A 14,844-nucleotide genomic window follows, 5' to 3' on the forward strand; every position below is an offset into this window, starting at 1 on the left:
ACTGGGAGAGACTGGGAGGGACTGGGGGGCACTGGGAGAGACTGTGAGGGGACTGGGGGGCACTGGGAGGGAACTGGGAGGGGACTGGGGTGCACTGGGAGGGACTGGGAGGGAACTGGGATAGACCAGGAGGGGACTGGGGGGCACTGGGAGATAAAAAAATGGGGTGTCTTCACCCCGTTTGTCACCTTGGGGGGGTCAGGAAAGGGTCACAGCCTCCCCCCAGCCCCCCAGTTGTGTCTCCCGGTGGTTTTTGGGGTGTTTTCACCCCCTGACCCCCAGTTCCTCTCTGTGGTTTTTGGGGTGTTTTCCCAATTCCTCCCTGTGGTTTTTGGGGTGTCTGACCCTCCTTGACTCTTAATTTCTCCCTGTGGTTTTTGAGGTGTTTCCCAATTCCTCCTCTGTGGTTTTTGGGTGTCTGACTCCCCGTTTTCCCCCTCCCCGTGATTTTTGGGTGTCTGACCCCTCGTTTTTCCCCTCCCCGTGGTTTTTGGGGTATCTGACTCCCCATTTTCCCCCTCCCTGTTGTTTTTGGAATATCTGACCCCTCATTTTCCCCCTCCCCGTGGTTTTTGGGGTGTCTGACTCCCCATTTTTCCCCTTCCCAGCTGACATCCCGCCGTCCCCCGGGAACATCCCTGCCAGCCACCCTCTGCTGGTGCGGCACGCGGAGCACGGGGGGCTGGGGCTGGGGGCCGGCCCGGGGGGCGCCCGCCTGGCCCAGGGGCTGGGCCGGAGCCAGCGCACGCTGCGGCAGCTCACGGCCAACGCCGGCCACACCATCCACGTCCACTACCCGGGGGCACGGCAGCCGAACCCCCCCCTGATCCTGCAGCGGTGAGTGACCGCTGCTGGGAATGTCCAGAGACCCCTTGGGGTCACCCAAACCCCCCTGGGAACACCCAAACCCCCCTGGGAACACCCCCAAACCCCCCCCTGATCCTGCAGCGGTGAGTGACCGCTGCTGGGAATGTCCAGAGACCCCTGGGGGTCACCCAAACCCCCTGGGAACACCCAAATCCCATTGGGAACACCCCTAAACCTCCCCTGATCCTGCAGCGGTGAGTGACCGCTGCTGGCAGTGTCCAGAGACCCCTTGGGGTCACCCAAACCCCCTGGGAACACCCAAACTCCTTTGGGAACACCCCCAAACTCCCCCCTGATCCTGCAGCAATGAGTGACCACTGCTGGGAATGTCCAGAGAATCCTTGGGGTCACCCAAACCCCCCTGGGAACACCCAAACCTTCCCTGGGAACACCCAAACCTTCCCTGGGAACACCCAAACCCCATTGGGAACACCCAAACCTCCCCTGGGAACACCCAAACCCCATTGGGAACACCCCCAAACTCCCCCCTGATCCTGCAGCGGTGAGTGACCACTGCTGGGAATGTCCAGAGACCCCTTGGGGTCACCCAAACCCCCTGGGAACACCCAAACCCCATTGGGAACACCCCCAGACCCCCTTGGGGTCACCCAAACACCTGGGAACACCCAAACCCCCCTGGGAACACCCAAACCCCATTGGGAACACCCAAACCTCCCCTGGGAACACCCAAACCCCATTGGGAACACCCCCAAACTCCCCCCTGATCCTGCAGCGGTGAGTGACCACTGCTGGGAATGTCCAGAGACCCCTTGGGGTCACCCAAACCCCCTGGGAACACCCAAACCCCATTGGGAACACCCCCAGACCCCCTTGGGGTCACCCAAACACCTGGGAACACCCAAACCCCATTGGGAATACCCAAACCCCCCTGGGAACACCCAAACCCCATTGGGAACACCCAAACTCCTTTGGGAACACCCCTAAACCTCCCCCCTGATCCTGCAGCGATGAGTGACCACTGCTGGCAGTGTCCAGAGACCCCTGGGGGTCACCCAAACCCCCTGGGAACACCCAAACCCCATTGGGAACACCCAAACTCCTTTGGGAACACCCCCAAACTCCCCCCTGATCCTGCAGCAATGAGTGACCACTGCTGGGAATGTCCAGAGCCCCCTGGGGGTCACCCAAACCCCCCTGGGAACACCCAAACCCCATTGGGAACACCCCCAGACCCCCTTGGGGTCACCCAAACCCCTGGGAACACCCAAACCCCATTGGGAACACCCCCAGACCCCCTTGGGAACAACCCCAAATCCCCTTGGGGTCACTCAAACCCCCCCATCCACTACCTGGGCTTGTGCCACAGCCCCTCCCTGGCTTCCTACAGCCCCAACTGGGGGTCTCACAACCCCAGTCTGGGGTCTGACACCCCCCTGAGCTCCCCAACACCCCCATTGACACCCCTGAACCCCCTGTGCCCCCTCCCCACTCTCCAGGACCCCTCAGCAGCCACAGACATCCTGGAGCTGGGCAGCAGCCAGGCCCAGACCGGGGGTCTCACAGCCCCAACCGGGGGTCCCACACCCCCTTGAGCCCCCAAACCGGGGGTCTCACAGCCCCCACCAGGGGTCTCACACCCCCTCGAGCCCCCAAACCGGGGGTCTCACACCCCCTCGGGCCCCCAAACCGGGGGTCTCAGAGCGCCAGCCAGGGGTCTCGCACCCCCTTGAGCCCCAAACCAGGTGTCCCACACCCCCTCGAGCCCCCAAAACAGGGGTCTCGCACCCCCTTGAGCCCCCAAAACAGGTGTCCCACACCCCCTTGAGCCCCCAAACCGGGGGTCTCACAGCCCCAACCAGGTGTCTCACACTCCCTCGAGCCCCCAAACTGGGGGTCTCACACCCTCTCGAGCCTCAAACCAGGTGTCCCACACCCCCTCGAGCCCCCAAACCGGGGGTCTCACAGCCCCAACCAGGGGTCCCACAACCCCTCGAGCCCCAAACCAGGTGTCCCACACCCCCTCGAGCCCCCAAACCGGGGGTCCCACAGCCCCAACCAGGGGTCCCACAACCCCTCGAGCCCCAAACCAGGTGTCCCACACCCCCTCAAGCCCCCAAACCGGGGGTCTCACAGCCCCAGCCAGGGGTCCCACACCCCCTCGAGCCCCCAAACCGGGGGTCCCACACCCCCTTGAGCCCCCAAACCGGGGGTCCCACAACCCCAACCAGGGGTCCCACACCCCCTCGAGCCCCCAAACCGGGGGTCTCACAGTCCCAATCAGGGGTCCCACACCCCCTTGAGCCCCCCAGCTCCCCGCTGCGTGCCCCCTGACCCCTGTGCCCCCTGGCAGGCTCCTGGGCCCCTCGGCGGCCGCAGACATCCTGCAGCTGAGCAGCAGCCTCCCGCTGCAGAGCCGGGGCCGGGCGCGGCTGCTGGTGGGCAACGAGGACGTGCACATCATCGCCCGCTCCGACGACGAGCTGCTGGACGACTTCTTCCACGAGCAGGGCAGCGCGGGCAGCCAGGCAGGCGAGTGGGCACCCGGGGGACACCCGGGGCACCCGGGGACACCTGGGGCACCTGGGGACACCTGGGGACACCTGGGGACATGGGACACCTGGGACACCTGGGGACACCTGGGGACATGGGACACCTGGGACACCTGGGGACACCCGGGGACACCTGGGGACATCCGGGGCACCTGGGGACATGGGGACATGGGACACCTGGGGACACCTGGGGCACCTGGGGACATGGGACACCTGGGGACATGATGGGGGATACCCACAGCCAGGCAGGCGAGTGGGCACACAGGGACACCCGGGGGCATGGGGGGGCACCTGGGGGCACGGGGGACGCCTGGGGACACCCGGGGCACCTGGGGACACCCGGGGACACCTCAGGACATCCGGGGCACCTGGGGACATGGGACACCCAGGGCACCTGGGGGTGTGGAGGAGGGACACCCACAGCTAGGCAGCTGAGTGGGCGCACCTGGGGGCATGGGGGACACCTGGGGACACCCGGGGCACCTGGGGACACCTGGGGCACCTGGGGACATGGGACACCCAGGGCACCTGGGGGTGTGGAGGAGGGATACCCACAGCCAGGCAGGCGAGTGGGCGCACCCGAGGGCATGGGGGACACCTGGGGACACCCGGGGACATGGGGGGACACCTGAGGACATGGCACACCTGGGGACATGGGAGGACCTGGGGACATGGGGGGGACACCTGGAGTACACAGGGGGACAGGGAGAGACCCCCAAAACACAGCACGGACACAGGGACACAGCAGGGGTGGGGCCGGAAGAGGGGGTGGGGTTTAAGGGGTGGGGGTCTTTGGAAGGGGGTGGGGTTTAATGGGGTGGGGTCTGTGGAAGGGGTAGGGTTTAATGGGGTGGGGTCTGTGGAAGGGTGGGGTTTAATGGGGTGGGGTCTGTGGAGAAGGGGATGGGGTTTAATGGGGTGGGGTCTGTGGAGAAGGGGGTGGGGTTTAATGGGGTGGGGTCTGTGGAGAAGGGGGTGGGGTTTAATGGGGTGGGGTCTGTGGAAGGGGTAGGGTTTAATGGGGTGGGGTCTGTGCAAGGGGGTGGGGTTTAAGGGGTGGGGGTCTTTGGAAGGGGTGGGGTTTAATGGGGTGGGGTCTGTGGAAGGGGGTGGGGTTTAATGGGGTGGGGTCTGTGGAAGGGGGTGGGGTTTAATGGGGTGGGGTCTGTGGAAGGGGGTGGGGTTTAATGGGGTGGGGGTCTTTGGAAGGGGTGGGGTTTAATGGGGTGGGGTCTGTGGAGGGGGTGGGGTTTAATGGGGTGGGGTCTGTGGAAGGGGGTGGGGTTTAATGGGGTGGGGTCTGTGGAAGGGTGGGGTTTAATGGGGTGGGGTCTGTGGAAGGGTGGGGTTTAATGGGGTGGGGTCTGGAAGGGGTGGGGTTTAAGGGGTGGGGTCTGTGGGTTTTAGGGGCACGGTCCTGTGGGTTTAAGGGGGTGTGGTCTGGGGGATTGACAGCCTTGGGGCGGGTGGGTGGGCTGGGATGGGTGTGGTCCCACTTTGGGGGGTGGTCTCTGCAGCCTCCAAAGCTCCCATCCCCCCCCCAGGGACCCTGTCCAGCATCCCCACGGCCCTGACGCGCTGGACCGAGGAGTGCAAGGTCCTGGACGCCGAGAGCATGCACGACTGCGTGTCCGGTGAGACCCCCGGGACCCCCCAGACCCCCGAGCCTCACCCTGCCTTCCCCTCCAGTGGTCACTGCGCCCATCCTGGGGTCCCACACCCCTCCAATGACCTCCCCAGTGGTCAAGGTGCCCATCCTGGGGTCCCACACCCCTCCAGTGACCTCCCCAGTGGTCACTGTGCCCATCCTGGGGTCCCACACCCCTCCAATGACCTCCCCAGTGGTCAAGGTGCCCATCCTGGGGTCCCACACCCCTCCAATGACCTCCCCAGTGGTCAAGGTGCCCATCCTGGGGGTCCAACACCCCTCCAATGACCTCCCCAGTGGTCACTGCGCCCATCCTGGGGGTCCCACACCCCTCCAGTGACCTCCCCAGTGGTCAAGGTGCCCATCCTGGGGTCCCACACCCCTCCAATGACCTCCCCAGTGGTCACTGTGCCCATCCTGGGGGTCCCACACCCCTCCAATGACCTCCCCAGTGGTCAAGGTGCCCATCCTGGGAGACCCAAGCTCCCCCATTTCCCCATCAGTGGTCAAGGCGCCCATCCTGGGGGTCCCACACACGCCAAACCCCCCGATTTGCCCCCCCAGTGGTCAAGGTGCCCCTCCTGGGGGTCCCACACACCCCAAACCCCCCCATTTCCACCCCAGTGGTCAAGGTGCCCATCCTGGGGGGACCCAAGCTCCCCCATTTCCCCTCCAGTGGTCAAGGTGCCCCTCCTGGGGGTCCCACACACCCCAAACCCCCCGATTTGCCCCCCCAGTGGTCAAGGTGCCCATCCTGGGGGTCCCACACACCCCAAACCCCCCGATTTGCCCCCCCAGTGGTCAAGGTGCCCATCCTGGCCCGGCTGGAGGCGCTGCGGGACGAGGAGCTGGACGAGCGGCGCGAGAAGCGCCGGCGCCAGGCGGCCGAGGACGAGGCCAAAGGCGCCGAGCGCGGCCCCGAGGACAAGGACGGGGCGGAGACCCAGGTGAGAGACCCCCAAAAAAAAAACCCCCCAAAACCTCCCCGGGACGTGGGGAAGAGTCCCTCCTTCATTCCCCACCTTCCCGTCTCCCGCAGGACGTGGCGTCCAAAGCCGGCCCCGCTTCGGCCGACGTCACCCCCCCAGGTAAATCCCCCCAGCTCACCTGGACCCCTCAAACCTTTCAGCGGCCGGACCCCCCCCCCAAAAAAAAACCCCCGAATCCCCCCCTGGAGCTGGCGCCGCGCGGGCTGAGGTAGTAGATTGTATAGTTGGAGGGTCACACCCCCGTCTCGGAGATAACTATACATTCTACTGTCTTCCTCGCGCGGCGCGCGCCGCCGGAGCCGGGGGGTCCCGGGGGGCTGCAGCGGCGGGGAGGGGGCTTAGAGATCCCCCCACCCCACCAGCACATCCGGGGTAGGGGCGGAGTGGGGTTAAAATGGGGAAATCGGGTGGTTTTGGGGGGTTTAAAGTGGTTTTTTTGGGTTTTTGGGGAGGGGTTTAATGGGGAGTTTTAGGGGGTTTGGAGGGGGTTGGTGGAATTTGGGGGGTGGTTTAGTTTTAGGGGTGGGATGTTCCCTGCCCTAAATTGTTTCCTCCCCCTCCCTCAAAATTGTCTCTACCCCTAAATTTTTTCTCCCCCTAAATTGTCTCCTCAAAATTTTCTCCTCTCCCTAAATTGTTTCCTCCCAGCCCAGATTGTCTCCTCACCTCCTAAAATTGTCTCCCTCCCCCCAAACCCCCTCCTATCCCCACTGGGATCCCCTCTCATTTTAGGGCACAGCTGAATGTCTGGGATTCCCCAAAATGGGGAAGAAAAGGAGGTTTTTGGGGTGCAGGGTTGGGGGGGGCTCCCAAATTTCTGTGTCCCCCTCAATATTGATCACTGCATGTGTCCCACCCCCCCACCCCAGAACACAGCGGGACCCCGGGAGAGACCCCCCCTCCCGGTCCCCACCGGACACTGGTGATGCTGGAACCGACGCCGACTCCCCCAGACCCCCCCCTAGGAGCCCCCCAAATCCCCGCTCGCCCCCCTCAGCCCCCCGAACACGAAGAGGGGGGTCCTGGACGACCCCCCCAAGACGCCGAAGCCACTCAGATGGAGCTGTCACCCGCCCCCACCATCAGTAAGTGCTCGGTTTTTTGGGGGGATCCCCTGGATTTTTGGGGGTTTTCTCCTTTTTGGGGTGGGGGGAAGTCTGCCAAGATTTGGGGGGGCTCCAGTGTCGTGTCCCCCCGCAGCGTCGCTGTCCCCAGAGCGGGCGGAGGACTCGGACGCGCTGACGGCCGTGAGCAGCCAGCTGGAGGGGTCCCCCATGGACACCTCCAGTTTGGCCTCCTGCACCCTGGAAGAATCGGGGGGGGCTCCCCCTGCTCCCACAGCCCCCCAAAGCCCCCCTGGAACCCCCCAGGGACCCCCTCCCGCCCCCCCCGACACCGCTCAGCCTCCGGACGATAGGTGAGAGCCTCCCCTTCCCCCTCTCTCAGTGGGAAACGGGGGGGGGTTGTGGTTTTGGGGTGGGGCATCGTGGTTTTGGGGTGTTCCCCCTCACTGATGTCCCCCCCAGCTCCCCCCCGGCCTCATCCTCGGAGAGTTCGTCCACCCGGGACTCGGCCGGGGCCATTTCCGGGGCCGACTCGCGGGGGATCCTGGAGGAGCCGCTGCCGTCCACCAGCAGCGAGGAGGAGGATCCGCTGGCCGGTCAGTGGCACCCCTGTGTCCCTGTCACTGGTCAGTGACACCCCTGTGTCCCCTCTGGCCGGTCAGTGACACCCCTATGTCCCTGTCACTGGTCAGTGGCACCCCTGTGTCCCTGTCACTGGTCAGTGACGCCCCTGTGTCCCCTCTGGCTGGTCAGTGACACCCCTGTGTCCCCTGTCACTGGTCAGTGACACTCCTGTCACCGGTCAGTGACACCCCTGTGTCCCTGTCACTGGTCAGTGACACCCCTGTGTCCCCTGTCACTGGTCAGTGACACCCCTGTGTCCCTGTCACTGGTCAGTGACGCCCCTGTGTCCCTGTCACTGGTCAGTGGCACCCCTGTGTCCCTGTCACTGGTCAGTGACACTCCTGTCACTGGTCAGTGACACCCCTGTGTCCCCTCTGGCCGGTCAGCGACACCCCTGTGTCCCCTGTCACTGGTCAGTGACACCCCTGTCACCAGTTAGTGACACCCCTGTGCCCCCTGTCACCAGTCAGTGACACCCCAGTGTCCCCTCTGGCCGGTCAGTGACCCCTCTGGCCGGTCAGTGCCACTTCCCTTTGCCCCTCTGTGTCCCCTTTGTCACCTTCCAGAATCCCCTGTCACCCTCTGAGGGTTTTTAGGGGTGTCCCTGATGGTTTCGGGCTGCCCCTGAGGGATTTCAGGGTGTCCCCAAAGGTTTTTAGGGACATCCTTGAGAGTCCCAGGGATCTTCAGGCCATCCCTGGTGGTTCCAGTCCATTCCCTGGGGTGTCCCCAAAGGTTTTTAGGGACATCCCTGGGAGTCCCAGGGATTTTCGGGCCATCCCTGGTGGTTCCAATCCATTCCCCGGGGTGTCCCCAAAGGTTTTTAGGGACATCCTTGAGAGTCCCAGGGATTTTCAGGCCATCCCTGGTGGATCCAGTCCATTCCCTGGGGTGTCCCCAAAGGTTTTTAGGGACATCCTTGAGAGTTCCAGGGATTTTCAGGCCATCCCTGGTGGATCCAGTCCATTCCCCAAGGTGTCCCCAAAGGTTTTTAGGGACATCCCTGGGAGTCCCAGGGATTTTCAGGCCATCCCTGGTGGATCCAGTCCATTCCCCGGGCTGTCCCCAACGTGTCCCCGCCGTGTCACAGGGATCAGCCTCCCCGAGGGCGTGGACCCGTCGTTCCTGGCGGCGCTGCCGGACGACATCCGTCGGGAGGTGCTGCAGAACCAGCTGGGGATCCGCCCGCCCGCGCGGGCGCCGCCCGCCGCCAGCCCCGCGCCGCCCGTGGTGGCCAACCCCGGCCTCACCGAGGTCAGCCCCGAGTTCCTGGCGGCGCTGCCCCCGGCCATCCAGGAGGAGGTGGGTGTGGCGCCGTGGGCGGGGTGACAGGTTGGGTGTGGTTTTGGGGTGTGGCCTCTTCGGGTGTGTCCACATGGGGGTGTGGCATTTTTGGGTGTGTCCACATGGGGGTGTGGCATTTTTGGGGTGTATCAATGGCGTGTGGGCTCTTTGGGGCATGTCCCCTTAGGGCTGTGGCCTCTTTGGGGTGTGGTTCCTGAGGGTGTGGCCTCTTTGGGTGTGTCCACATGGGGGTGTGGTATTTTTAGGGTGGATCAATGAGGTGTAGCCTCTTTAGGGTGTGGTCTCTCAGGGTGTGGCCTCTTGGGGTGTGGTCCATGAGGGTGTGGCCTCTTTGGGGTGTGTCCCCATAGGGGTGTGGCATCTCAGGGCATGTCCACTGGGGTGTGTCCCCATAGGGGTGTAGCCTCTTTTGGGTGTGTCCCCATATGGGTGTAGCCTCTTTTGTGTCCCGATATGGGTGTGTCCTCTGGGGTGTGTCCCCATATGGGTGTAGCCTCTTTTGGGTGTGTCCCCATATGGATGTGTCCTCTGGGGCATGTCCCCATAGGGGTGTAGCCTCTTTTGGGTGTGTCCCCATATGGCTGTAGCCTCTTTTGGGTGTGTCCCCATATGGGTGTAGCCTCTTTTGGGTGTCCCCACGCGGTCGTGCTGTCTCGGGCCGTGTCCTCTCGGGCCGTGTCCCAGCGCTGTCCCCCACAGGTGCTGGCGCAGCAGCGGGCGGAGCAGCAGCGGCGGGAGCTGGCTCAGGCCACGGGCTCGGACGCGCCCATGGACCCGGTGACGTTCATCCAGACGCTGCCGTCCGAGCTGCGGCGCTCGGTGCTGGAGGACATGGAGGACTCGGTGCTGGCCGTGATGCCGCCGGACATCGCGGCCGAGGCGCAGGCGCTGCGGCGCGAGCAGGAGGCGCGGCAGCGGCAGCTCATGCACGAGCGCCTCTTCGGCCACTCCAGCACCTCGGCGCTCTCGGCCATCCTGCGCAGTCCCGGTGAGGGGGGGCCTGTCCTGCTGCCCCCCGAATCCCTCTGTGTGCCCCCCAAATCCCTCTGTGTGCCCCCCAAATCCCTGTGTGTCCCCCAAATCCCTGTGTGCCCCCCGAATCCCTGTGTGCCGCCCGAATCCCTGTGTGTACCCCCCAAATCCCTCTGCCCCCAGAATCCCTGTGTGCCGCCCAAATCCCTCTGTGTGCCCCCCGAATCTCTGTGTGCCCCCCAAATCTCTGTGTGTGCCTCCCGAATCCCTGTGTGCCCCCCGAATCCCTGTGTGCCCCCCGAATCCCTCTGTGTGCCCCCAAATCCCTCTGTGTGCCGCCCGAATCCTTCTGTGTGCCCCCCGAATCCCTCTGTGTGCCCCCCAAATCCCTCTGTGTGCCCCCCGAATCCCTGTGTGCCCGCTGAATCCCTCTGTGTGCCCCTCGAATCCCTCTGTGTGCCCCCCGAATCCCTCTGTGTGCCCCCCAAATCCCTCTGTGTGCCCATTGAATCCCTCTGTGTGCCCCCCGAATCCCTCTGTGTCCTCTCCACTTCCCTCTGTCCCCCAACAATTCTCTCTGTCCCCTCCCCAGTTCCCTCTGTGTTCCAAATTCTTTCTGCCCCTCCCAATTCCTTCAGGCCCCCTCCAGTTCTCTCTGCCCCCCATTCCCTGTGTCCCCACTCTGATTCTCTCAGTCTCCCCCTGTCCCCACTGTGTGACATCCCTGGCGTCCCCGGTGTGTGACACATCCGTGGTGTCCCTGCTGTGTGACGTGTTCTCAGCGCGTGACACATCCCCGGCGTTGCCAGTGTGTGGCACATCCCCAGCGTGCGAAAAATTGCTGTTGTCTTTGTCGTGTGACAAATCCCCGGTGTCCCCTGTCCATGACAAATCCCTGAAGTCCCTGCTGCGTGTCACATCCCCGGTGTCCCCCGTCCATTCCATGTCCCTGCTGTGTGACACATCCCCAGTGTCCCCAGTCCATTCCATGTCCCTGCTGTGTGACACATCCCAACGTGTCCCCCGTCCATTCCATGTCCCTGCTGTGTGACACATCCCCAGTGTCCCCCGTCCATTCCATGTCCCTGCTGTGTGACACATCCCCGGTGTCCCCAGTCCATTCCATGTCCCTGCTGTGTGACACATCCCCGGTGTCCCCCGTCCATTCCATGTCCCTGCTGTGTGACACATCCCCAGTGTCCCCAGTCCGTGCCATGTCCCTGCTGTGTGACACATCCCGTGTCCCCCGTCCATTCCATGTCCCTGCTGTATGACACATCCCCGGTGTCCCCCGTCCATTCCATGTCCCTGCTGTATGACACATCCCCGATGTCCCCCGTCCATTCCATGTCCCTGCTGTGTGACACCGCTGTCCTGTCCCTGTCCCCGCAGCGTTCACCAGCCGGCTCAGCGGGAACCGCGGCGTTCAGTACACGCGGCTGGCGGTGCAGAGGGGCGGCACCTTCCACATGGGGGGCACCGGCACCCACAGCAGGTCAGCGGTCATTCGGTCATTTTGGGGTCAGTCCCCCCAGGCCAGTGGGCAGCAGCAGGGACAGGGAAGTTTGGGGTCAGTCTGGGGCTGGTGTGGCTCTCAGTTTTGGATCAGTCTGGGGCTGGTTTAGTGCTCTGGTTTGGGTCACTTTGGGTCACTCCTGGCTGTCCCACGTCCCCAGGGTGGTGGACAGGGCTGTTCGGGGTCTCTTTTGGGTCACTCTAAGGTCTGTTTTGGGTCACTCTGGGGTCTCTTTTGGGTCACTCTGGGGTCTGTTTTGGGTCACTCTAAGGTCTGATTTGGGTCACTCTGGGGTCTGTTCTGGGTCACTCTAAGGTCTGATTTGGGTCACTCTGGAGTCTGTTTTGGGTCACTCTAAGGTCTGTTTTGGGTCACTCTAAGGTCTGATTTGGGTCACTCTGGGGTCTGTTCTGGGTCACTCTGGAGTCTCTTTTGGGTCACTCTGGGGTCTGATTTGGGTCACTCTGGGGTCTGATTTGGGTCACTCCGGGGTCTGTTTTGGGTCACTCTGGGGTCTGTTTTGGGTCACTCTGGGGTCTGTTCTGGGTCCCTCCGGCTCACTCCTGGCTGTCCCACGTCCCCAGGCCGGCGGGCAGCAGCGTGGACAGCCTGCTGCGCCTGCGCGGGCGGCTGCTGCTGGACCACGAGGCTCTGTCCTGCCTGCTGGTGCTGCTCTTCGTGGACGAGCCCAAGCTGAACACGAGCCGCCTGCACCGCGTCCTGCGCAACCTCTGCTACCACGCTCCCACGCGGGGCTGGGTGGTCCGCAGCCTGCTGTCCATCCTGCAGCGCAGCAGCGAGAGCGAGCTGTGCCTCGAGACCCCCCGCGGGACCCCCGCGCCGGGCGCCGAGGAGCGGCCGCGCGGCCGCGCCGGCGGCAGCCGCGCCGGGCCCGGCTCGGCCGCGGAGCCGCGCGGGCTGGACCTGCTGCACCGCATGGAGTCGCGCAGCTCCGGGCAGCTCTCCTGGCTCTCCGTGTCCATGGACGCCGCCCTGGGCTGCAGGACCAACATCTTCCAGATCCAGCGCGTGCCCGGCCGCAAGCACACCGAGAAGCACGCGGCGGCCGCCGGCTCCGCCGTGCACATCCACCCCCAGGCCGCGCCCGTGGTGTGCCGGCACGTGCTGGACACCCTCATCCAGCTGGCCAAGGTGGGGACGCTGCTGGGGGTGTTCGGGGGGTGCTGGAGCACGTTTGGGGTTCTTTGGGGGGAACTGGGGAACGTTACTGGGCTTTTGGGATGTTCCTTGGGGGTTTTTTGGCACGTTAAGGGGTGGTTTGGGCATCTCCAGGGGAAATTTGGAATATTGGGGAAGGTTACCGGGTTTTTGGGATGTTCCTTGAAGGTTTTTAGGCACATTAAGGGGTGGTTTGGGGATCTCCAGGGGAAATTTGGGAAACTGGGGAAGGTTATTGGGTTTCTGAGATGTTCCTTGAAGGTTCTTTGGCACGTTAAGGGGTGGTTTGGGGATCTCCAGGGGAAATTTGGGAAATTGGGGAATGTTACCGGGTTTTTGGGATGTTCCTTGGGGGCTTTTTGGCACGTTAAGGGGCGGTTTGGGGATCTCCAGGGGAAATTTGGAATATTGGGGAACGTTACCGGGTTTTTGGGATGTTCCTTGGAGGTTTTTTGGCACGTTAAGGGGCGGTTTGGGGATCTCCAGGGGAAATTTGGAATATTGGGGAACGTTACCGGGTTTTTGGGATGTTCCTTGGGGGCTTTTTGGCACGTTAAGGGGCGGTTTGGGGATCTCCAGGGGAAATTTGGGAAATTGGGGAATGTTACCGGGTTTTTGGGATGTTCCTTGGGGGTTTTTTGGCACGTTAAGGGGTGGTTTGGGCATCTCCAGGGGAAATTTGGAATATTGGGGAATGTTATTTGGTATCTGAGATGTTCCTTGAAGGTTTTTTGGCACGTTAAGGGGTGGTTTGGGGATCTCCAGGGGAAATTTGGGAAACTGGGGAACGTTACCAGGTTTTTGGGATGTTTCTTGAAGGTTTTTAGGCACATTAAGGGGTGGTTTGGGGATCTCCAGGGGAAATTTGGGAAACTGGGGAACGTTACCAGGTTTTTGGGATGTTCCTTGAAGGTTTTTAGGCACATTAAGGGGTGGTTTGGGGATCTCCAGGGGAAATTTGGGAAATTGGGGAATGTTACCGGGTTTTTGGGAGATTTCTTGGGGGTTTTTTGGCACGTTAAGGGGTGGTTTTGGGATTTTTGGGTAAATTGGGGAACATTAGAGCTTGGTATTGAGTTTCTGGGAGGTTCCTTAAGTGTTTTTTGGGGGCACTGGGACATTTTGGGGTGCACCAGGGCACGTTAAGGGGTAGCTGGGGGCCTCTGGGGGTCACTTGAGAAAGCTGTGGGGGGCACTGGAACATTCCATAGAAAAGCTGAGGCCCCCCAACACCTGGGGGGCACAACTGGGGGTTCTCTCCCCAAATTTGGGGTCCCTCCCAGTGGCACAGGGAGCATCATCTGACAGGGGGGATCCCCAAAACCTGTGTGGGGCCTGGGGGTGACTGAGGCCCGCTGGGGTGGGGGGCTCTGGGGTGGTTTTGGGGGTGGTCTTGGTGTCTTCAGCACCCCCCCGTTCCCCCCCAGGTCTTCCCCAGCCACTTCACCCAACAACGAGGCCGAGACCCCGCCGCCGACCCGGAGCGCGACCGCGGCCCCCCCAAATCCGGGGGCAGCCCTTGCCCTCCCCCACCCCCCCAAACCCCACCGGCACCCCCACCCCCTCCCCCCCCCACCGGCGCCCCCTCCCCAGCCCTGCCCCCCCAGTCCCAATCCGGCTCGCTGTCCACCGATTTTTGGGACCTGCTGGTCAAGCTGGACAACATGAACGTGAGCCGGAAGGGGAAGGGGTCAGCGCGGGCGGGGGGCGGCGGGGGCGGCCCCGAGCCCGAGGCGGCCGGGGGGGGCCTGGAGGCGTCGCCGCTGGGGCAGCTGATGAACATGCTGTCCCACGGCGTCATCCGCCGCAGCCCCCTCCTCACCGAGAAGCTGCTGCGCCTCCTCTCCCTCATCTCCATCGCCCTCCCCGAGGGGGGCAAGGCCGGCGAGGGGGGGGCAGCGCCCCAAAACGGAGCCCCCGCACCCCCCGCGCCCGCCCCGCCCGCGGGAGGGGGTGGGACGGGGACGGGGGCGGCCGCAGCGCCCGGGAGCCCCCCGGGACAGGGGGGCAACGGAGGAGGAGGAGGAGGAGGAGGAGCGGCCACGGCTGGAGGAGCAGCGGGTGAGTGTGGGGATGGGGATGGGGATGGGGATGGGGATGGGGGGACAAGGGGATGGGGATGGGGCTGGGGACGGGGGGACAAGGGGATGGCGATGGAACAGGAATGGGG

General features: G+C 63.7%; 1 protein-coding gene across 10 annotated transcripts in view; it reads left to right on the forward strand.

Moving 5' to 3' along the window:
- Positions 1-14,844, forward strand: part of HUWE1 (HECT, UBA and WWE domain containing E3 ubiquitin protein ligase 1) — a 74,376-nt gene that overhangs the window by 45,069 nt on the left and 14,463 nt on the right. For all 10 annotated transcript variants that reach the window (XM_085563439.1, XM_085563432.1, XM_085563438.1 and 7 more), the window contains 13 exons: positions 609-837; positions 3,179-3,357; positions 4,922-5,011; positions 5,824-5,972; positions 6,065-6,113; positions 6,884-7,099; positions 7,215-7,431; positions 7,541-7,674; positions 8,793-9,004; positions 9,707-9,995; positions 11,372-11,474; positions 12,080-12,647; positions 14,102-14,735. In XM_085563439.1, coding sequence (XP_085419565.1) covers positions 609-837; positions 3,179-3,357; positions 4,922-5,011; positions 5,824-5,972; positions 6,065-6,113; positions 6,884-7,099; positions 7,215-7,431; positions 7,541-7,674; positions 8,793-9,004; positions 9,707-9,995; positions 11,372-11,474; positions 12,080-12,647; positions 14,102-14,735 — 3,069 coding nt within the window. The remainder of the gene's footprint in view (positions 1-608; positions 838-3,178; positions 3,358-4,921; positions 5,012-5,823; positions 5,973-6,064; positions 6,114-6,883; positions 7,100-7,214; positions 7,432-7,540; positions 7,675-8,792; positions 9,005-9,706; positions 9,996-11,371; positions 11,475-12,079; positions 12,648-14,101; positions 14,736-14,844) is intronic.

This window comes from Lonchura striata, chromosome 31, assembly GCF_050655825.1.
Source record: "Lonchura striata isolate lonStrDom1 chromosome 31, ASM5065582v1, whole genome shotgun sequence".
Lineage (NCBI taxonomy): Eukaryota > Metazoa > Chordata > Aves > Passeriformes > Estrildidae > Lonchura > Lonchura striata.